This window comes from Coregonus clupeaformis, chromosome 6 (genome assembly GCF_020615455.1).
Source record: "Coregonus clupeaformis isolate EN_2021a chromosome 6, ASM2061545v1, whole genome shotgun sequence".
NCBI lineage: Eukaryota > Metazoa > Chordata > Actinopteri > Salmoniformes > Salmonidae > Coregonus > Coregonus clupeaformis.
This window is the reverse complement of record NC_059197.1, coordinates 38,657,682-38,680,414: the sequence shown is the minus strand read 5'-3', so window position 1 is coordinate 38,680,414 and position 22,733 is coordinate 38,657,682. Positions and strand designations below refer to the sequence as shown.

Below are 22,733 nucleotides of genomic sequence, written 5' to 3'. Positions count from 1 at the left end.
TATACAGTTTTTACCATATACCAGGGTATCGCCCAAGCCTATTAGAGATGGAACATCCATGGTGGATAATGTGTCATTATGTCATGCTGGCAGGGATCTTTTAAAGATGCTTATTAGGGGGTTTGGCATTGTGTGGTTACAGTAAGTAATACATTATTTAAGAAATATTGCAAACAGTACTGATAAGATAAGATGATTGTATGGTGATCTTATAAACAGTCCAATATACTAGATTGATTCAAAGAAGCCCAACAACGGTAGGCGACATTACAGTGGACTTTGACATATAAGCGAAGTAACTAGGATGGCCAGCAAACAAACAGTTGCAAGCTGCCATAATATTGATCAACACATAACATGGATTTATGTGGGAAGGCTCAAAGGAGAACATTGGACGACACAAGAGGCTGAAAATGTGCATGATCGGGTTGCCATGATGATTTACCAATACAGTCTAAAGTCTGTATGAAGCTTGAACATACTGTACAATAAATGGGTAGAAACAAGAGGATACAACAGTTCTCTTATACTAGAAGATATGCTGAATTCTCCTATTTATAGTCAGGTCAGCGAAGTAGTAGAGGAGTGAAGACAAAATGACTATAGGTCCATTTCATGACTGTATAGCATCATGTATAGCTGTATCAGAGAAACTGAAATGGCCTTAGAACTTGTGGACCTTGACAAAATCAACAACTGTTAAAGAATAGTGGTGAAGCATCCCAGTGGTGCCCTGACAGACTACCACTTCTATCATCTCAGTCTCTCTCAATCTGTCCATCTCTCTCCCTCCTCTTTCCCTCACTTTCTCTCGCTCTGAGTTTCCTGGAAATGGATGCTCCGAGTCTCTGTATGACTGCCTGTGTCTCTTCTCTAGTGGTGCTGTGTTGGACCAGGACTGCAGCTAGAACCACGAGCTGACAGCCCAGCCTAAGGTCGTCTCTCCAGTCTAGTGCTCACGGCAGCGCTCTAGCCTCCTGGCATCCATCCACCTTACCGCCCTCCCAGGAGGAGTCCCACTATGATGCCAACTCAATGCTTCATAGTATATAGTACAAGATAATAGGGGTTCTTGTTAGCTTAGCGCTGTTGTACTGATTATTAGCACTGTCGTTCGCTTCAGTAGCTTGGCTATTAGTGCGTGTTAGTTCAGCGTTAGCACGCCACAAGATTCAAGCACATGGGCGTTGAAAGCATTACAACACCCGTCTAAATCCTTGAGGAGCAGCATGTATGTAGCATGTCATTTCCAAATGTGTACGTTAATGATTACAGTAATCATACACCATGTAGGCTACATGGCTCAGATTGCACACAATAATAAAAATGGTCCTTTGATGACAGGACAGGAATACCACTAAAATAAAGCTCACATTTCCCATCACATTGTGTGGGTGGGCAGTAATGTCCTTTTCTCAAGCGGAACAATTATAAATTCAGTCCACAGCCAACAGAACAGTGAAAGGTTCATTCCCAGGCACTATGATGTATGGTTAATGTGGAGCACATGGAGAACACACATGACTGCATGGAACAACAGCGAGTGCTGATGAATAAGGCTATCTGCATATATAAGGAGGGGTGTGTGCCGTGTGTGTGTGTGTGCTCAATAGGAATCCTGCAGTGGTCTCATGGTGTGGCCTGCTGCATCTTAGATAGATCAATAAGCCATTAAAAAACACAGACAAGAGTCATGGTCTGGTTGCCCAGCCCTCATTTCAATCTCCTCATTCACTACCAAGCCAATCAGTGGAGCACTGAGAACCTTCTCTCTCTCTCATTACAGAGGCCCATGGAGGTAGGGCTGGGTGGTAAACCATAAAAAACGATATTGGTATCAGTGGCGGTCAGAGCCGTTTATGATGAGGGAGGACAATTTTTTTCTTCATGAGCATGGCCTTATTTCTATTACAGCATGTTGGATGACTGTCATTCAGATTCCATTCACACAGTTCAATGAAACGTCGATAGGTTAAGGCTACTACATGATACTCTAATTTTCCCTATACCCATCATGAGTTTGCTACAACCTAGCCTATGAATTAAAGATTACAATGTAGGTGCAAAAAATTTGAGATGACAGACAGTGACACATGGACAGTGACACATTCAATACCGCCTTGCACACTCTTGCCTGCATCTAGCTGATCTGGGGTGTAATCATTAGTCCAACAGTTGCAAATGTGAGTTTCTATTGGACAAATTCTGGTATTTTCATCCCCGTTTCGTTTGCTTCCGTTTAAGAATTTTTTTTCAACAGAATCGGCGGAATGAATACACCCCTAATCACGTATAAACAGAGTTCACTTTCATAGCAGCCACGTTATATTCCTTCTCGCCTCTATGCACTCTCCTCCTTTCACCTTTTCCCTTCGTTTGTGGACTTCAATGAACAACACATGAGCTGTATGTGACCAGGCAAAAAAAACTTTCCAAGCCATGTCATAACCGCTACACGCAGCAGCGTATGTGGTGAGTGTGAAAGTGCCTATAAAGAAAGGTTAAATGCAGTGCTTTACCCTTTCATTGTATATGCTTTTGTCACCCCACCCGAAGTGAGTGAAATGTCACTAAAACTTTTTTTTTAAATAAACTTCAGCATCTAAACAGCGTGCAGGACTTGTATTCTATTCTCTTTTGTTTTCACTGTCAAGCGATTAGGATTTGAGACACAAATGAGGGAGTGTTTTTACATACAGAACCATAATAATCAATATGAATGGAGGGATGGCTGGAGGGAGAGATACTCACTCAATGTCTTTGCGGACAGACCCTAGCAAATCTTCTCTCTCCCGGATGGCAAGGAAGTTGGCTTTTGTTTTGTGGAATTCGTGAGTGTAGTCCTAGGGTACAGCAAAAAAAAAACAGGAGTTAAGGGAATGCAAAACTATTAACCCTATGGGAGTTGAAATGATGCATGCAGATCTCAAGTTAGGACTAAGTCCTGAGAGACGAATAGACGAGAGACAGGGGGAGTGAAACAAAGAAAAAGGGAGGGAGATAAAGAAAGAGAGAGAAACAGGAAGGTAGAAAGAGTAAGAGAGACACAGACTTGCAAGATGTCTCTGTGTCTCTGGAGCGTGTGCATCAGGGCTGCGTTAAGGGACGTCACCCCCGGGGTGCTGGTGTACTCCGCCATCTTGTCGTTCACACCCGTGAGCTGAGAGACACAGCACCGTCAGTACACATACACACAACAATGCAAGATTCAACCATGTTGACATGCCTATGATAGTGAAGCTGAATACTACTTGAGGACAAAAACACATTCTGAAATTTCAAATAAACTGCATATAATGAGAATTATTTGCTGTGAAGTCTTACTTTCGCCAGCAGCTGTTCAATCTCCACAGACATGGTCTCAAACATTCTGTCCTGTGTGGAGTTGTTGAGGAGGGGAGTAGTATCTGAGTTGCTATAGGGCAGAGAGGAAGACAAGGAGGGAGAGAAAGACCATTAGAACTCTCAACATGTGGGCTTGGTGGAGGTACTGTACCACCATATTTGTAACACCTATCAGTCGTTTCAGATCCATGAACACCAAGGATGAAAGTGCTTTTTAGTCCAGGAGAAGGCTTAATCACTGTTTGGGAAACTGGCCCCGAAGGTGTAGAAGGCTAGGAGCTAGGGGAAGGGGCTAGAAACCTGAATGGGACTGGGCACTAGTCTCACCTGTAATGTAGGACCTAGGCGAAGGGGTTAGGGACCTAAATGGAACTGGCCTTAGTCTTACCTGTCTCCTCGATGGCCATCTCTGGAGCTGCTGTAGCTGGTACACAGTTTACTGAAGGACACCAGCTTCAGGTCCAGCTCATTCTCCAGCTGCCTGGCCTGCTTTCGCAAATCTGGGATTTGCAACACACACAGCAGACACACACACACACACACAGTTTGGAATTGAGAAACAGGGTTGGCATCAACAGTAAGGTAAGCCTACAGAAAGATTGTAATCCACATAGCTAATCAGTCATATTAATCAGATGTTGTCTTGCTGTCTTTTTCATATAGCTAGTTAAACATCAAATATTTTCTGTATTCAAGTACTGTATTCAATTAGCCATCTATACATACAATAGTGGTACGTAGTTAACGTGGAGACAAAAAAACAAATCAGGCAGCACTCTCTAATCATCCTGCTGCTGTTGACAATATAACTTGGCTGGCTAACCAACTAGCTAGCTAGCACACAAACATAATTTGTCTAACCTTGGCTGAACATATTGATAACTAAATAACTAACTAGCTAGGTGAAACTGAAATCACATAGCTAGTTAATCAACTTGACAGCAACCTAGTAAGATAGCTTGCTAACTATACAACTAATCTAAAATAGCTAGCTAGCTACAACCTAAAGTTTGTATAAATATTTGAAGCTAGCTCGCTAGGCTAACCAACATTAGCTAGCTAACTAGCTGACGTTAACGTTACATCCATAAACGGTTCACTTGCTAGCAAAGCTTGTTTTGCTAGCTAGCTGAGCTCGTGGACAGGCCACCCAACCCAACCGCATGTCGATTTGCTCCAAATTTGACAACACCTTTGGCCTGTAAAACCCGTTATAATTTACCAAACATCGCTGCAAATGTATCAAATAGCTCTGTCTGATCGCACCCTAGTTGTGCCAGTTTGCCACCTCACCTTCCCAGTAGTTGCTGCTTCCTCCTGCCATTTTTGTTGTCCAACGTCATCAGCTGACGCACGGCCCACCTACTGTACATGGAACTTGAAAACTCGTACCACAACTGTACACTACAAAAGCGCCTCCCCGTGCCATTAACTAGTCATGTGCAGCATCCATTGACAAACTGCTCAGCAACTTGGGAACAAAAAAAGCAGTGTATGTATAGCCTCATAGACAGTAATCGATAGCGGAATGATTGTGTGAGAAAGACAGCTACAGACCACACCTGCCAGTAGAAGAGAATAGGATGTTGCCTTTATAGCCTTCTTTTCAGATAAACTGTGTCCACAGAAGCAATGAGGAATGCTGTGAAACTGGTCCTATTCTCTCTACATTCCTCTTCCCCTCCACATAAAAATAAAATGACAAATGCTAGTTGTCTGCTCACAAACAACTACATACACTTAGGTTGGAGTCATTTAAACTCGTTTTTCAACCACTCCACAAATGTCTTGTTAACAAACTATAGTTTTGGCAAGTCGGTTAGGACATCTACTTTGCGCATGACACAAGTAATTTTTCCAACAATTGTTTACAGACAGATTATTTCACTGTATCACAATTCCAGTGGGTCAGAAGTTTACATATACTAAATTGACTGTGCCTTTAAACAGCTTGGAAATTTCCAGAAAATGATGTCATGGCTTTAGAAGCTTCTGATAGGCTAATTGACGTCATTTTAGTCAATTGGAGGTGTCCCTGTGGATGTATTTCAAGGCCTACCATCAAACTCAGTGCCTATTTGCTTGACACAAGTCTGGTTCATCCTTGGGAGCAATTTCCAAACGCCTGAAGGTACCACGTTCATCTGCAGAAACAATAGTACACAAGTATAAACACCATGGGACCACGCAGCCGTCATACCGCTTAGGAAGGAGACGCGTTCTGTCTCCTAGAGATGAATGTGTGGTCCTCTGTAGCTCAGCTGGTAGAGCACGGCGCTTGTAACGCCAAGGTAGTGGGTTCAATCCCCGGGACCACCCATACACAAAAATGTATGCACGCATGACTGTAAGTCGCTTTGGATAAAAGCGTCTGCTAAATGGCATATTATTATTATTATTATTAATGTACTTTGGTGCGAAAAGTGCAAATCAATCCCAGAACAACAGCAAAGGACCTTGTGAAGATGCTGGAGGAAACCGGTACAAAAGTATCTACAGTCATGGTCAAAAGTTTTGAGAATGACACAAATACTAATATTCACAAAGTCTGCTGCCTCAGTTTTGATGATGGCAATTTGCATATACTCCAGAATGTCATGAAGAGTGATCAGATGAATTGCAGTTAATTGCAAAGTCCCTTTTTGCCATGAACATGAACTTAATCCCAAAAAAACATTTCCACTGCATTTCAGCCCTGCCACAAAAGGACCAGCTGCCATCATGTCAGTGATTATCTCGTTAACACAGGTGAGAGTGTTGATGAGGACAAGGCTGGAGATCACTCTGTCATGCTGATTGAGTTATAATAACAGACTTGAAGCTTTAAAAGGAGGGTGGTGGTTGAAATAATTGTTCTTCCTCTGTTAACCATGGTTACCTGCAAGGAAACACGTGCCGTCATCATTGCTTTGCACAAAAAGGGCTTCACAGGCAAGGATATTGCTGCTAGTAAGATTGCACCTAAATCAACCATTTATCGGATCATCAAGAACTTCAAGGAGAGAGGTTCAATTGTTGTGAAGAAGGGCGCCCAAGAAAGTCCAGCAAGCGCCAGGACCGTCTCCTAAAGTTGATTCAGCTGCGGGATCGGGTCACCACCAGTGCAGAGCTTGCTCAGGAATGGCAGCAGGCAAGTGCGAGTGCATCTGCACGCACAGTGAGGCGAAGACTTTTGGAGGATGGTCTGGTGTCAAGAAGGGAAGCAAAGAAGCCACTTCTCTCCAGGAAAAACATCAGGGACAGAATGATATTCTGCAAAAGGTACAGGGATTGGACTGCTGAGGACTGGGGTAAAGTCATTTTCTCAGATGAATCCCTTTTCCGATTGTTTGGGGCATCCGGAAAACACCTTGTCCGGAGAAGACAAGGTGAGCGCTACCATCAGTCCTGTGTCATGCCAACAGTAAAGCATCCTGAGACCATTCATGTGTGGGGTTGCTTCTCAGCCAAGGGAGTGGGCTCACTCACAATTTTGCCTAAGAACACAGCCATGAATAAAGAATGGTACCAACACATCCTCTGAGAGCAACTTCTCCCAACCATCCATGAACAGTTTGGTGACGAACAATGCCTTTTCCAGGATGATGGAGCACCTTGCCATAAGGCAAAAGTGATAACTAAGTGGCTCGGGGAACAAAACATCGACATTTTGGGTCCACGGCCAGGAAACTCCCCAGACCTTAATCCCATTGCAACTTGTGGTCGATCCTCAAGAGGCGGGTGGACAAAGAAAAACCCACAAATTCTGACAAACTCCAAGCATTGATTATGCAAGAATGGGCTGCCATCAGTCAGGATGTGGCCCAGAAGTTAATTGACAGCTTGCCAGGGCGGATTGCAGAGGTCTTGGAAAAAGAAGGGTCAACACTGCAAATATTGACTCTTTGCATAAACTTAATGTAATTGTCAAAAGCCTTTAACACTTATGGAATGCTTGTAATTATACTTCAGTATACCATAGTAACATCTGACAATATCTCATAACACTGAAGCAGCGAACTTTGTGAAGACCAATACTTGTGTCATTCTCAACTTTTGACCACGACTGTATATCCACAGTAAAACAAGTCCTATATTGACATAACCTGAAAGGCCGCTCAGCAAGGAAGAAGCCACTGCTCCAAAACCGCCATAAAAAAGCCAGACTACGGTTTACAACTGCACATGGGGACAAAGATCGTACTTTTTGGAGAAATGTCCTCTGGTCTGATGAAACAAAAATAGAACTGTTTGGCCATAATGACCATCGTTATGTTTGGAGGAAAAAGGGGAAGGCTTGCAAGCCGAAGAACACCATCCCAACCGTGAAGCACGGGGGTGGCTGCATCATGTTGTGGGGGTGCTTTGCTGCAGGAGGGACTGGTGCACTTCACAAAATAGATGGCATCATGAGGAAGGAAAATTATGTGGATATATTGAAGCAACATCTCAAGACATCAGTCAGGAAGTTAAAGGTGGTCGCAAATGGGTCTTCCAAATGGACAATGACCCCAAGCATAATTCCAAAGTTGTGGCAAAATGGCATAAGGACAACAAAGTCAAGGTATTGGAGTGGCCATCACAAAGCCCTGACCTCAATCCTATATAACATTTGTGGGCAGAACTGAAAAAGCATGTGTGAGCAAGGAGGCCTACAAACCTGACTCAGTTACACCAGCTCTGTCAGGAGGAATGGGCCAAAATTCACCCAACTTATTGTGGGAAGCTTGTGGAAGGCTACTCGAAACGTTTGACCCAAGTTAAACAATTTTAAAAGCAATGCTACCAAATACTAATTGAGTGTATGTACATTTCTGACCCACTGGGAATGTGATGAAAGAAATAAAAGCTGAAATAAGTCACTCTACTATTATTCTGACATTTCATTCTTAAAATAAAGTGGTGATCCTAACTGACCTAAGACAGGGAACGTTTACTAGGATTAAATGTCAGGAATTGTGAAAAACTGAGTTTAAATCTATTTGGCTAAGGTGTATGTAAACTTCCGACTTCAACTGTAAATCTGTGGTAACACATTTTTCCCGTCTCATAGCATCCACCATGCAAGTTGTTATTTTATTTAAGTTGTCTTCATTCAAAACATTAATTCATTGGCTGTCCACTAGTGGCAATAGTGGGTCAATAGAAGATGCTACAATTGTGATTCTGCATCAACATGTTGCTGCTGAATGACAGATACGGTATAATCTGGCTGAGAAGAGATGAGAGCGGTGTTAAAGCAACGAATTAGGACATGTCATTTTCTTTCAATATTGTTTTATTTCATCAATGTCTTGAAGAGTGTTCATGTTAGCATGTCTGTCATATCACCACATACAACGTAACCGGTTGGTTTGTTATGAAATGTGTGTTGTATAGTCACGGTTAACATGAATTGCACATATTTTTCCTCATTCAAATACACTTGGCAACAGTTCATTATCTACAATCAATTCAGTTTCATATAAAAAGAAACAAAAATAACAATTTACATCAAAACCCCAACATCCATTCAGAAAACACTCTCCATCTCTCTCTCTCACACACACACACACACACAGAGGGAACGTAAAACAAATAGAAAAATAACTTAATTTCTCCCCCTACCCTAAGATTACCTGGCTTTGCTACAATATTGATTATGTGCAACTGAGATGATAGTTAGGAGTCAGACACCCCTGTAGACTAGTGATCCTCCACCCTGGTCCTGGAGAACTACATGGTGTACAGGGTTTTGTTCCAGCCCAGCACTAACACACCTGATTCAACTAACCAGCTACTCAATAAGATCTTTATGAGAGTAGAATTGGGAGTGTTAGGCTGGAACAAAAGTCTGCACACCTTTATACTCCTCATGACCAGGGTTGGTGACCACTGTTGTAGAGGAAGATGCCCTCCTCTCTAAACACTCTCCCGCCACTGTTGGATGGTTCTAGAGCAGACATTCTGCACCTTTTCAGTAATGTAGGGTTGACATCTAGCATAAGGATTTGATAGAATTATGACATATCAGATGTACAAATAAATCATGAATGTATGAAGAAAAAATATGAAAAAAATGATAAAAGTACATTACAACAAAATATACATCTATATGTTGCAGCTGATTATTAAAGCATGGGTAAGTAAATTAATCATCTTAAGGGTCATTTTGAGATATGAAACATTTTAAACAAGCTGGTCTGTGTGTAGAAAGAAAAAAGCATACAGATTCTCTTTCAAATCGAAAAAACATTTTAAGAAAACCATCCATTTGTAATTTATAGTATTTGCATTTATTTCAAAGTGCTTTCCCTGAACAATTAAATGGGGAATCATGTATTTGTATTTAACATAGTGCTTGTAGTACAATGCATAGAGGGCCTTGTGCTATGTCCAAAAGGGCACATTCATTATCAGAGGGCAATAGAAGTGAAAAAACATGCAGCCTGTGAACCATTAAGTCTTCTGCTCTGAAAGAGTGCATCACTTAAAATACTCAAGACCCTTGGATGAATCCTGGATAACTAATATTTATTCCATGTCACCTGAGTATCTGATGGATCACAGATTATAATCTGTACTAGACCATAATCTGGACGAGACTCTAGTATATCTAGTACCCACACCACCACGCTTCTGTACTGTATCCCTAAAATGGAGTGGCCTGTCTAACTCTACATCAGCCAAGGCACTGTGTTTGATGCTCCCTCTGAAAGATTGTCTCAGTCCAGTTAGCCAACACTGACAAAAACCTTGAGAAACTGACATTTCTTTAATAATTTCAAATTACTGTAGTTGGTATATTCATTGGTACTAGTTCCAAGTATAAGTATCAAATAAATATATGGACAGGTTGATGATTGGTTAACGGCAAAAGTGTGCATGTGTGTGTTGCGTGCATGAAAGAAAAAAAGGTTGCCCAGCTCCACTAGGCCTTTAGTGTGCATCTGTGAACAGAGCTAAGCAGGTGTTTATTTGGACGAGTCGGCTTGGACACCAGCCATAGAGGACAGAAGTAGTCTCTGAAACAACTCTCTCTGGTGGGCGGGACGAGGACAGGCAAATAGGACCTGGGGAATCTTATAGGGACGGACAAGAACAAGCCCTCCCTGCTCCGTCTCCCCCTCTCCAGTGGGGCAGAGCCACAGAGCACAATACCGGCCAACTCAACAGTCACAGGGAGGGGCAGTAGTAGTAGAGCAATTCCACAGTAACAGAGTGATGCTGAGACTCAGATGTTTCACTTTTAAATGTATGTCAAACAAAACCTATACAGCTCTATGCACTCTAACTCTATTACAGTTTCCACTGAACATTACAAAAAATACATTTACTTGAAGAACAGTGTAGATGCACATTTTGGTAACAGAATGATGGCACCAACAGCACAAACGGTCATTATGTTACTAAACTTTGCATCTGCACTGTTCTTAAGTAAATGTGTTTTTGTAAAATGTTCTATGGAAATGGTTAAAAGTAGTCCTTTTGCCTAGAATTTTATGGTGTGTTCAACTTTGCAATCATTGGTTTTTGTTTTAAAGGGAAGTAAGTCTCAGCATCACTCTGTTAATGTGGAATTGCCCAGTACTAACAACAGGGTTGTATTCCTTAGGGCACACCGTAGCAAAACGTTTTCGAACAACAGAAAGCAAAAACAAGCGTTTCATATGGTCCCTTCCCTGTTTCTGTCCGTTTTCACCCGTTTGGTGCCTAATGAATACGACCCAGGTTGGCCGTGTATGTATGTCTATAGTTTATATGTATGCGGGTTCTCAGAGTTTGTCGGCGTTGGCGTAGAGTGTGTCCTCATCGCTCTCGCTCTCATCCTGGAACTCGTTGGAGAGCAGGGACTTCTTGGAGCCCATGGAGGTGAGGCGAATCTCGTCCTCGTAATCGTCACGGTGCTGCCGCAGCCGGTGGAAACCATCCTTCTGCTGGTTGGACTTAGCAGAGCACACACACCAGATGATGCAGGCTGTCACCACCAGGGCCGTCATGGAGGCCGCTGCAGGGAAGGAGAGAGGAGAGACAAGTATATATACACACACGAGGCATTAGGCAGAGGCACAAAACAAACCTATGTCCTAAAAACCTACAGAATTTTACTTATTCACCTTGTCTGTCGATGTGCCCTTGAGCAAGACACTTAACCCTAATTGCTCTGGATAAGAGCGTCTGCTAAATGACTTAATTTATTTTTATTTTTATGTAATTCTCTGCAATCATCTGGCAACATTACACAAAAGGTAACATCTCCACAAAACCCAGTTCTCCTCATGCTTACCTGCAGTAGCCACAACAAACTCCTGGGGCAGACCAAAAATGCGATTGTCCATGTCAAACTCAATGATGATGGAGCTGGCGGCTTCATACGATGACACAACCACCTCCTGCCGTTGTTGCTGGTAGCCATCAGCTACAGCCTCTATGTTGTGGTTTCCTGGTGCCAGCAGAGCATGGAAGTAGCCTCCCTCTGCAGTGAACACCCTCACACCCCCGTTCAACACTATCATGGCCCCCACGATGGGCTTCCCACTCTTATCCTTCACCACGCCACGCACACCTTTATGGACCTGAGAGAGAGACAGAAACACAGATTGAATGTAAAGTACACAGAACAAAAAGTAAGTAGCCTTGTCCGAGCCAGAACGGCCGATAGGGCAGGAGCCTATATCCTGTTACTGTAGGGTAAGGCAGCTTGATGTACAGAACAAGTACACCCCCTGAACAGGACGCTAGTCTATAACATTAAGTAATATTATCTTAACTTAATCTGCTGTGGCAATATTTACACATGTATGCCATGTATGCATTCAATAACGTATCAAACAAATGTGTTTGATAGGTAACCAATCGGAGCCCCGAAATGCATTAATTAATTACTATCAAACACACTCAAAAACTCTTATCAACGCATTTGTAAATTTATTGAACACAGAGGTCGGAGGTCAAAAGGTATTACTGACCTCCACCAGCATGCTGAGCAGTGCCTTCCTGTTCTCAGCCCACAGCGTGGCCAGCTGCTCGGCCGGGGGGAACAGACAGCAGCCTGTATACACCGTGATCTCTGGACAGTGGCCAAAGTCCACACTGAAGTCCTGGAACACACAGACAGGCAGGCAGACAGACAGATCAGAATAGGCATATTGATGACCAGTAAAGCTTAGTACAGAATGGCCACTGTTCTTTAAATCAGACACAATTGATCAGGCTCTTACACAGAAAGTTGAAGTTAAATACAGACTTAGTAGTGGAAGTCCTGTCGTTCCGGGACTCAACCAGCAGATGCCTCTTTGGGCCCAGGGTGACAGAACAACCCTTCTCCTGTGAGAGATCTAGCATTAGATAGCATTAGGAAGCAGCGGTTGATGAAACATACCTTCATACTGCCCATGTGACTTTGTCTTTCTGCTGCCCTGAGTACTCCATCTGGGATGTTACCCCCTTGGGAGAGAGGAGGAGAATAGGAGGATGAAACAGAGGAGTCAATTGATGTATAGAAGCCATCTTCTTTTCCAATTCACCACTTCATTTTAATTCAGAATACAGTCTATTGGTCAAAGTGGTCTATTTGTGGTGTTGTTGGTACATACTCTGGCCATTGCTTGGACATCCCGTATCCCCCAGGTGCATCTTAGGATGGTTGCTGGCGTACATATTGGCCAAGTACTTCAGTGTTTCCTCATTTCCAACTGAAAAAAAGTACACTATTAGTTAACTATTTATTTGATTGTTTTCTAGTATTCTATTTGGAGCCCCATGTTCCTACCTGGCTGTACAGGCTTGTCGTAGGGGTAAGTAGCCAACAGGGAGCCTCCATCCAGGGCTACAGAGAGTGTGAAGCCCCTCTCTAAGATCAGGTCCATCACTGCCCTGGTCTCTGGCTGAGCCTCCACCACACGCTGGGAGGCATTACCTACAGCAGCAGCACACACAGACACGATACCATCAGACATGTAAGGGCATGCAAGTACACACACACAAAACACAAACATCTCCGTCTATACACCAACCACAGCAGGTACTGACCGAAGAAGTCAGTGTCCAGATCTTTCCCGTGTGCGTTGGTCATGCCCACAGTAGAGGTGCACTGTTTCTCTCTGGCCAGCTCTCGTCCATCTGGGTTGATGGAGGGAAGGATGACGATCCGCGTCTCGTTTATCAACTGTGGAGAAGAGAAGGGGAAGAAGGACCAAGAGGAATGAGGGGTAGAACAACAGGTCATCAGTGATATTTAAAAGGGAGCTTTTTTATTTTAGAATATCTCTAAACTTATTAGAAAGTTTTCTTTCCCTTTTAAAGTGTGGTAGATAAAAAAACAACTTTATGAATATTTAGTAATTTCAAGGCAACACAACTGTGCAAGGGTGTGAATAATTTCACTAGGCATTGTAGTTATGATTGGTGTAGTAAAAACATGTCCGTTAAAACATCTCACCCTGGTAATGGTGGGGTTCTTGTCGTAGTTGATGCAGAGAAAGGCAGCGAACTCCAGCAGGAGCTCTGTGCCCACGGGGGCGTTGCCATGGATGCCTCCCACCAAGCGGATCTTGGGCTTGGCCGTTTCAGGCTCGTCTGGTTTGTTGGAGATCTCCAAGGCCCAGATGGTCCTGTACTCCACACTCTGGCCCAAACTAGACAGAAGAATGCATGTTATTATCAATTCCACTGTAGATAATATGGAATATGGTTACCTAGCAGACTCTTCTGCAAAGAGACGTAGACCGTAATTCTAAACATTTGGAGGAGAGGTTTTGAGGTTAGCCATTAGGGGTACAGGAGGGCAGGTAGCCTAGCGGTTAGAGCATTGGGCCAGTAACCGAAGGGTCGCTGATTCGAATACCCGAGTCGACAAGGTGAAAAATCAGTCGATGTGCCCTTGAGCAAGGCACTTAACCCTAATTTGCTCCATGGGCACTGTACTACTATGGCAGACCCTGTAAAACAACACATTTCACTGCACCTATCTGGTGTATGTGATCATACATATACATTATTTTTTTTACATGACAAGCAAAAGGATTTTGATTAAGGGCAGTTACACTATGGGTTAGAGGTCAGAGAGGTGACATTTGATGAGTTTAGCTAGGAGGTCAGAGGTCATAACTCGGGCCTACCTGTGCAGGGAGGTCCTCTTGGGGAAGTTGAGGTTTAGAGGTTAGATGTCAGGTTAGGGTTTAGAGGTCAAGGGTCATAACTCAGGCCTACCTATGCAGGGAGGTGATCTTGGGGAAGTTGAGCGTCAAACCTCTCAGGAACTCTGACAGCTCCTTGTAGCGTCTGTATCTGAAGCTGCTCTCTGTGGCGGTACTCTGAACAAGCTGCTCCAGCCCCTGGCCCAGAGACAGGTTCTTAATGACGCTCTGGAACGCCTCCTCTGCAGGGTCCTGTGTGGCCCCGGGGTCCTTGGGGGCCTGGCCGTTGGGCTCCGAACGAACCCGCGTCAGCCGGAAGTCTACCAGCTCCACCCCCTCCTCTGGCACTGTGGCGTAGATCTTTACTGAGTTGTACCTGAGAAGACGGGGAGGGAGGGTTAGGGCATAGAAGGTTGTTAATTCTAGCTCTGTTTCTATGGGTTAGGGTGGGGATACCCTGCAAATGTAGACCCGGTATTGGGTCTACATTTTAAACAAACCCTCTAATTTATCTCAGTTACTTCTACGGTCCTGTCTCTCACCCCCGTGCGGAGGCGATGAGGTGGTACGTCCCAGGGACCAGAAGTCTCCAGTAGTCTCCAGCTAGGCTGGTTGTGATTGGATGATCGATCTCCTCCACCATGATGGTGGCATTAGGGATGCCTGTACCATCTTTAATGTCTATCACCATGCCCTTCACTCCTCTGTGGACCTGCAGAGGCACGCACACATACACACAAATTCAAGTTGGTGCATTTGAAACAAAGTAAGTAGGTAAGACATATATAAAGGGAAAGAGAGAAATTATAGGTTTTTAAAAATGTAGTTTGTTGAGTAAGTGAGAAAGAGAGAGTGATGAATGAATGAGCAAATGACAGCGTAGTGAAGGACAGCATGTAAGTATGCTGACCTGGTGGATGTACTGTAGTAAGGCTCTGCGGTTCTGGTCCCAGTACAAAGGCAGGTGCTGGGCTTTAGGGTACTTCACACAGCCCAACTCTATGGTCACCTCAAAACAGTTAGTGTTCAGGTAGTTCCAGTCCTGCATCCCACCTGGCGAGAGAACACAAAGAGAAGTCAGATACACACACACACACACAAATTGTTCCTCTCAGTGTGTGTATTGGCATGGGAGGGCACGTACCGGGAACATTGTACCAGTTGGCGCCGTTGGTGATGCCGTCCTCAAAGAACTCCGATGGATAAAGGTCCTCACAAGGGTGCCCTTTGTGCATCAGAGCATTTTCCTGCGCACACACACACACACACACAAAAGGGCAAAGGCGACAATGCAATACAAACAGCAGAATTAAAACAGTAAACTTATCAACTTATCTTCAACTATCCACTGGTTTTATTATCATAATTAAAATTATCTTCACAACTGCATTAATATATTCATTAAAAAGTGACATTAATAGATTGATATAAGGACCCAAATTGTGTGTCCACTGACCTGAGAGTAGGCTCTGGCCACCTGTTTAAAGACCTTGTCATCAGGACACTTGCTGTACTCCGTACGTCCCTGCTTGTCATCATCATATGGGTAGTTGACCACCAATGACCCTATAGTGGGCAGAGAGGAAATACGCAATGAGAATGCAGTATATTACTGTAATATTAAGGTTGTCATCCAAAGTGGCGTTGGTGGTGGGCAAATATAATTTTTTGATGAACATTGAAAAATGGTAGAGCTTAGGGCTTACCTCCATGTAGGTTGGCTGAGAGCACGAAGGGATACCTCTTGAGCCAGCTCATCACAGCGATGGTCTCTGGCTGCCTGGGTTCAGTGATGGTAGTAAACTGGTCAGGGAAGTTACGGTTCAGGTCAAAGTTGTTACTGTTGTTGCGTCCCGTGTACCCTCTGGCATCACCTGCGAGAGAAAATGAACAGAAAACAATACAAATACATTATACCCTAAATACATTATTTATATATCTCAATCCATTATACAGAGATGACTGAAACGGATCATTCTGCTGTCAAAGTCCCCAGGTACCAAAACACATATTTCCAGGGCTTCTTTTAATACTAGGGTAGTTCCACCTTAAATATTTCCCTGGTGATCAACTTCCTGTTTATAAAATTGCTGGGCAAAACAGCAGCACAACTGGCGGAGTTAAAAATAGACCTACGTACAGTGGCAACCCGTCATTGGTGTTGCCTGTTTTGCATGTTATTTTGGCATTAATACATGTCACATATCAGTTTGCAAACAATGTAAAAAATAAAATAATTGAGCCGCATACAAACATAGTCTCTTTCTTTCTGTCTTGCTTTCTTGAGTAAGGCAGCTCCAAAATGCAGGTGTTTCAGCCTAGCTCAGTGCTTTCTGTGGTGGTGGGGCAGCCAATGGAAAATACGGAGCGTAGGGGTTGGTAATGTTCTCTAGTTGCGCCGTGATTGGCTCAGTGTTCTGTCACTCATGGAGACACTACGTCCCCGCAAAATCTACGGGGAGAGCTCGGAAATTCAAGCCCTTTGGGTGCTGCCATTGAGTTACATTAGAAGTGCCCATCCAAGAAGGCTCAAGGTCATTGGCCACAGATAAAATGACGTCAAATCACGTTATATCTACCGTAGCTTTGATTGGACTGATCATGTCAACATCATACTTTCAAAATCTTAGCTAGCAAGCAGTGATCATCATGAATCAAGTTGACAATCTACTGGCAAATAGTTTTCAATCCTTGTCATATGAAGAGAAATTATAGCTAAAACGTATCGGTGCTCATTGGTTATAAACATTACACAACAAGTTGGAAATCGCAAATTCAACAATGCCTGGTTTGGAAGGAATCAGTGGCTAACTGCAAGCGTTGCAAAGCAATCAGTAGCCTGCTACTCAGTGGAGAGGGTGTATGGTCCAAGTCGGGGTTTAAGGGCATTTTTCCAAGCTTAAAAGGATAAACATTCACATGCAACACCATGGGCCAGAAAAGGTTGAATACATTGGCCATGCTGTCAATCCAGCATGACTTCTGCTGCGTTCAAAACTGGAAACTCGGAAATCTCAGACTTCAGTGAGTTCAAGACAACTGGGAATTCTGGAAAAAAACAAGCTCTGACTGGGAAGATTTGTTTTGAATGGTCATCCAACTCGGAATTCCAAGTCGGGAACTCTGGCCTCTTTCTAGAGCTCCGACCTGAAGATCATTGACGTCATGATTCGATCTTGTTTTTTCCCCCGAGTTCCCAGTTGTCTTGAAAGCATCATTAATCCAGAGAATGCCAGACTTTGATGACAAAGTTTGATGACAAAATATGCCCACAAGAAGGACCGCCGCGCCACCTTCCTGTTCAAGTGAGCACAGCACAACAAGGTGAGTCCAAAAATGTATTGTATGCTGCTGCATAAATGATGTAATATGCCAGGGTTTTCAGACCCCTTGACTTTTTCCACATTTAGTTACGTTAAAGCCTTATTCTAAAATGGATTAAATAAAACAATGTCCTTAGCAATCTACACACAATACCCCTTAATGACAAAGCGAAAACAGCAATACCTTATTTACATAAGTATTCAGCCCCTTTGCTATGAGACTCGAAATTGAGCTCAGATGCATCCTGTTTCCATTGATCATCCTTGAGATGTTTCTACAACTTGATTGGAGTCCCGCTGTGGTAAATCCAATTGATTGGACATGATTTGGAAAGGCACACACCTGTCTATATAAGGTCCCACAGTTGACAGTGCATGTCAGAGCAAAAACCAAGCCATGCTGTAATCGCTGCCAAACAACAAAGTACTGAGTAAAGGGTCTGAATACTTATGTAAAATGTGATATTTCAGTTCTTTTAGTTGTTATAAATTAGCAAACATTTCTAAAAACCTGTTTTTGCTTTGCCATTATGTGGTATTGTGTGTAGATTGATGAGGGGGAAAAAACAATTCAATCAATTTTAGAATAAGGCTGTAACGTAACAAAAGGCACAGTACGTATTCCTGAAGGCACTGTATGTATACTGTAGTTAAGAATGTAATACTAAGTGTATGTTGTGTAGTAAGCTGTTAGTAGCCCATGTGCCTTGGTCCCTTTCCCCCTCATAACTTAGCCTACTGTTCTGACTTGGTGGTGCACATGTAGCCAATAGCCTGTTTTAGAGAAATGTAATCATCGAATATTGTAAAAGCTTTCATTGTCTGCTTATATGCCCCCTTTATTTATCCTACGGTTCTGACTTGGTGTACAGGGAGAATACTGTAAGAACGGCCCATGTTCTGAATTCTGTCACTGTATATTTCAAAAGTGCTGAACAAATAGTTATATTGACTACGTCCGTCCTAGCTCGCTCATTAATGTCTTAATGTCTTTCAGATTGCCTCTTATCTGCTCGTCGTCCCCTTATGCCATAGTTTGCACATCTCAATTGTCAGTAGAAACCACATTTGTTTAAGCAAGTCAGCCATATCAGCTACACTACCGTTCAAAAGTTTGGGGTCACTTAGAAATGTCCTTGTTTTCGAAAGGAAAGCAATTTTTTTGTCCATTAAAATAACATCAAATTGATCAGAAATACAGTGTCGACATTGTTAATGTTGTAAATGGCTATTGTAGCTGGAAACTGATTTTTAATGGAGTATCTACATAGGCGTACAGAGGCCCATTATCAGCAACCATCAGTCCTGTGTTCCAATGGCACGTTGTGTTTGCTACTCCACGTTTATCATTTTAAAAGGCTAATTGATCATTAGAAAACCCTTTTGCAATTATGTTAGCACAGCTGAAAACTGTTCTGCTGATTAAAGAAGCAATAAAACTGGCATTCTTGAGACTAGTTGAGTATCTGGAGCAATTGTGGGTTCGATTACAGGATCAAAATGGCCAGAAACAAATAACTTTCTTCTGAAACTCGTCAGTTTATTCTTCTTCTGAGAAATGAAGGCTATTCCATGCGAGAAATTGCCAAGAAACTGAAGATCTCGTACAACGCTGTGTACTACTCCCTTCACAGAACAGCGCAAACTGGCTCTAACCAGAATAGAAAGAGGAGTGGGAGGCCCTGGTGCACAACTGAGCAAGAGGACAAATACATTAGTGTCTAGTTTGAGAAACAGACGCCTCACAGGTCCTCAACTGGCAGCTTCATTAAATAGCTCTCTAATGTATGCAATGACTGATATAACAAGAGACAAACTGATGATGCACTACCCAATTTCGAAATTACACCTTGTGCTTCTACTATTACAACTTTCAAGAGTAAGTTGAAAGCCGGACTGAGTTCCTTAAAAATTTAATAAAAATGTTGGGAACCACTGACTTTATGCTACATGTTAAAAGCCTTCTTTTAGGGCTACAATGCATTTTTCTTGTGGACAGGCAACATTTTTCACAAATAGACCCCACACACACACTCCCTCCACACACACACACACAGTCACTCCACACACACACACACGTTCCTCTCTTACCCTCCCTGGCGATCTCATAACCATCTGGGTTCATGGAAGGCATGATGTGTATCCGGGTCGTGTTGACCAGCTGGGTGACCTCAGGGTCGCTGCCATAGTTACGGCACAGGTACTCAATGAGGTTGAGGAGCAGCTCGCGTCCCACCACCTCGTTCCCATGCATGTTAGCTATGTACTTGAACTCTGGTTCACCTGAAGGAGAGGGGAGAAAATAACGAGAAAAAGCAAGAAAATAAGGGTTAGACTGCTATTAAAAGAGAAGTAGGGCAGAGTCGGCTGGGAGAGAATGAGGGCGGCAGTCTCCTGAACAAATTCACACTCAATTAAACTAAAGCACTTCATTAATTTGAAAACCCTCCTTATCCTTGCAGTGTCATTTCAAGGCCACCCAATATTGAAAAAATACAATGCTGTAATGGGCCTGCTGATAAGAGAGAGTACCCCCACATTCAAAAGCATATGAAGCTACTAGATCATTGAGCTGAAGCAATAATATCATGATCTTTTTAAGGAAGAAAACAGCAGAACTGCTATTTTTCTAGACTATGAATTTCAGTGTGGGAACACAATCCAGTTACTGTAAGAAGTTAGATCAACATAAACCAAACAGCCATATATTGAAGGCATTGCTTCAGAGTTAATAGTCTCTTCTGGAGCTCCAGTAACACCAAATCACATCCATACCTGGCTCGTGGACGGTGGGGTTGTCTGATATCACCATGACGTAGAGCTCACGGTCCTCTGCTGACTTCCCAATGGAGTGGAGATGAGCGATGGAACGAAACCTGTTGCTGTACCTGTTGTGTTGAAAGAACAAGGCTTTTTCACATTTTATTAAAGCTCTCATATCCTAACATTACTTGCTGGCATAACATTTTAAATGCTTCATTGCAAAGGCTATAAAGCAAACATAACAGTACCTGCGCAGGAACAGCTCCATGTCATTGTAATGGTGGTGGCGGAAGTCCTGTGGCTGGATGGGCTGGTGCTCAGGCTGGGCTGGGGGCTGAGCCTCCTGGGGAGTGGAGCTCTCGTTGGCCCCAGAGGTCCCCATCTCAGAGGTGGAGGAGTCAGGGTCTGAGGTTGTGGTAGGGACAGTGGTAGTGGTGGTAAAGGGTATGGTTATGCCACCTGTGGGTTCATTTCCCAGGGGAGCCAGGGTGAAGTTGAGCTCGGTGGCCTTGCCCTCCACCACTTGAACCCCAACTACTGTCATGGACATGTACCTATGAAGACAGAGACATTGAACATGTTTATTTTGTTGCAGTTAAAATAAAATAAAATGCAAAAAAACTAAGTAAAAACCCTGTGCACAGCAGTGCGTCTACATCCAGGTAATATCTTTTAAATGTATTTCATCAGGAAGTTTCAGGTAACATGGGAAAGTACCAGTAACAAGGGGAAATATCTTAGAGTAAATTAAGCTCTAAGATGTACATTTACTTAATTTAAGAAAACACCATACATAAATCAGTTCCAAGAAAAACAGACAGGAACTAAAACCAGGAGTAGAGTATGCTTATTTTGTTAAATACTTTATTTTCTGTACCCTGTGCAGCAGGAGAGGAGCTCATTCCTCCAGCAGTACTCACCCTGTGGCTATAGCTGAGACATTGTATGTCCCAGGGAGCAGCAGGCGGTAGTAGTCACCAAACTGGGCTGTGGTCAGGTTATGGTTGATGCCTGCCACCACGATGCTGACATCGGGCAGAGCTGTCCCATTGGTAGCCTCTTTCACATAGCCTCTCACTCCAATGTGAACCTGGGAGAGAACAGGAAAATGTCAGAAGAGATCTCAAACACTGTTCCTATTGCCTCAGTAGCTGGGAACAAAAGAAGCTCAAATCACTAAGTGCTGCCTAGAACTAAGAAGCAACTGCAAATGGATGTCAAGACAGAACAATCTCTTCAATTAAAATAAATAAATAGTAGTAACAGTAGTAAGAACCAGAGAGTAGTTATAAATACTACAGATATTCATATGTGCAATGAAATTATGTGTGTGATAGTTTGAAAGTTTGAGTGTGACACTGTGTTTTGGAAAAGCCTACCTGCTCCAGGTAGGCAATGAGTGACTCCCTGTTGTAGTCCCACTCTTTCTTTAACTCGGAGGCCGGTGGAAATTTACAGCAGCTCAGTTCTATGGTGATCTCCAGGCAGTTTCCATTCAGGTAGTTATAATCCTGCATGCCTCCTGAACAGGGATTACAAATTGTACCTTACATCAATAATTTTTCCTGCAAACATTTCAAGATCTCTCTGCTTCAAAACCACTCATGAAGACATCAGTATCACTTTTGGAAGCACAAACTAAAGAAAGTGGGCAAGCATCCAAAATAAACTGTCAAAAAGAAAGTGTGTTGACGCAATCTCTTCTGTTTAGGTCATGAAAGCAACAGCATGAACACAGGCCTAATGCTTTGTGTCAGGAACGTCCTTAAATCTACACCAAACCCAGGATGTAGGCTAAAGGTGTTTATCAATGCAAAGTGCCTCTGGCAGAGCAGAGCAGAGCGGGCTGTGGCCAGCACCAGCCTTTCCTCCAGTCCAGGGCTGCCTGGTGGAGGAATGTGTTTGCTGTGGCCTGGTGCCACCTGCCGCTCAGGCAGTGTTCCCAGGTTGCCCTCAGCACAAAGCCAGACAGCAGGCAGGCAGTAGGCCTCTGAAGGGTTGCCATGACTGGGTGGGCGCTGTAACCCAATCAGGGTTTGCGTTTGGAAAATGTGGTGCCGGACATTTGACCGGCAGCATATTAATTTACCAGACATTTGAGAATTTACCGGACCCGTATGCATTGGATGTGTAACCTGATTAGGGCCTCGATCAATGGTGCTCAGAATGACAGAAATCAAGACGAGGATGCAACAATGTGTGGTTC

The 22,733-nt window shown here is 43.3% G+C and overlaps 2 protein-coding genes across 3 annotated transcripts in view; both read right to left on the bottom strand.

The window, feature by feature from the left end:
• gosr1 (golgi SNAP receptor complex member 1) overlaps window positions 1-4,877 on the bottom strand; it is a 60,205-nt gene extending 55,328 nt beyond the window's left edge. The window contains exons 1-5 of one of the 2 annotated variants that reach the window (XM_041878264.2): window positions 4,639-4,877; window positions 3,734-3,845; window positions 3,325-3,415; window positions 3,053-3,160; window positions 2,752-2,843 (exon numbers count right to left, since the gene is read on the bottom strand). In XM_041878264.2, the coding sequence (XP_041734198.1) occupies window positions 2,752-2,843; window positions 3,053-3,160; window positions 3,325-3,415; window positions 3,734-3,845; window positions 4,639-4,669 (434 nt within the window). In that variant the 5' untranslated portion in view covers window positions 4,670-4,877. The other variant, XM_041878265.2, reaches the window with a different exon arrangement.
• Window positions 4,878-8,581: 3,704 nt separating this feature from the next.
• The window catches only part of LOC121567898 (carboxypeptidase D), a 33,737-nt gene continuing 19,585 nt past the window's right edge, over window positions 8,582-22,733 (bottom strand). Inside the window, exons 3-21 of the mRNA XM_041878263.2 lie at window positions 21,907-22,049; window positions 21,448-21,617; window positions 20,776-21,081; window positions 20,540-20,652; window positions 19,856-20,047; window positions 16,148-16,315; window positions 15,898-16,007; window positions 15,586-15,688; window positions 15,352-15,494; window positions 14,984-15,153; window positions 14,515-14,817; window positions 13,745-13,940; window positions 13,336-13,471; window positions 13,076-13,222; window positions 12,900-12,998; window positions 12,686-12,750; window positions 12,273-12,404; window positions 11,591-11,879; window positions 8,582-11,311 (exon numbers count right to left, since the gene is read on the bottom strand). Of these exons, the coding sequence (XP_041734197.2) occupies window positions 11,079-11,311; window positions 11,591-11,879; window positions 12,273-12,404; window positions 12,686-12,750; window positions 12,900-12,998; window positions 13,076-13,222; window positions 13,336-13,471; window positions 13,745-13,940; window positions 14,515-14,817; window positions 14,984-15,153; window positions 15,352-15,494; window positions 15,586-15,688; window positions 15,898-16,007; window positions 16,148-16,315; window positions 19,856-20,047; window positions 20,540-20,652; window positions 20,776-21,081; window positions 21,448-21,617; window positions 21,907-22,049 (3,218 nt within the window). The 3' untranslated portion in view covers window positions 8,582-11,078. The remainder of the gene's footprint in view (window positions 11,312-11,590; window positions 11,880-12,272; window positions 12,405-12,685; window positions 12,751-12,899; window positions 12,999-13,075; window positions 13,223-13,335; window positions 13,472-13,744; window positions 13,941-14,514; window positions 14,818-14,983; window positions 15,154-15,351; window positions 15,495-15,585; window positions 15,689-15,897; window positions 16,008-16,147; window positions 16,316-19,855; window positions 20,048-20,539; window positions 20,653-20,775; window positions 21,082-21,447; window positions 21,618-21,906; window positions 22,050-22,733) is intronic.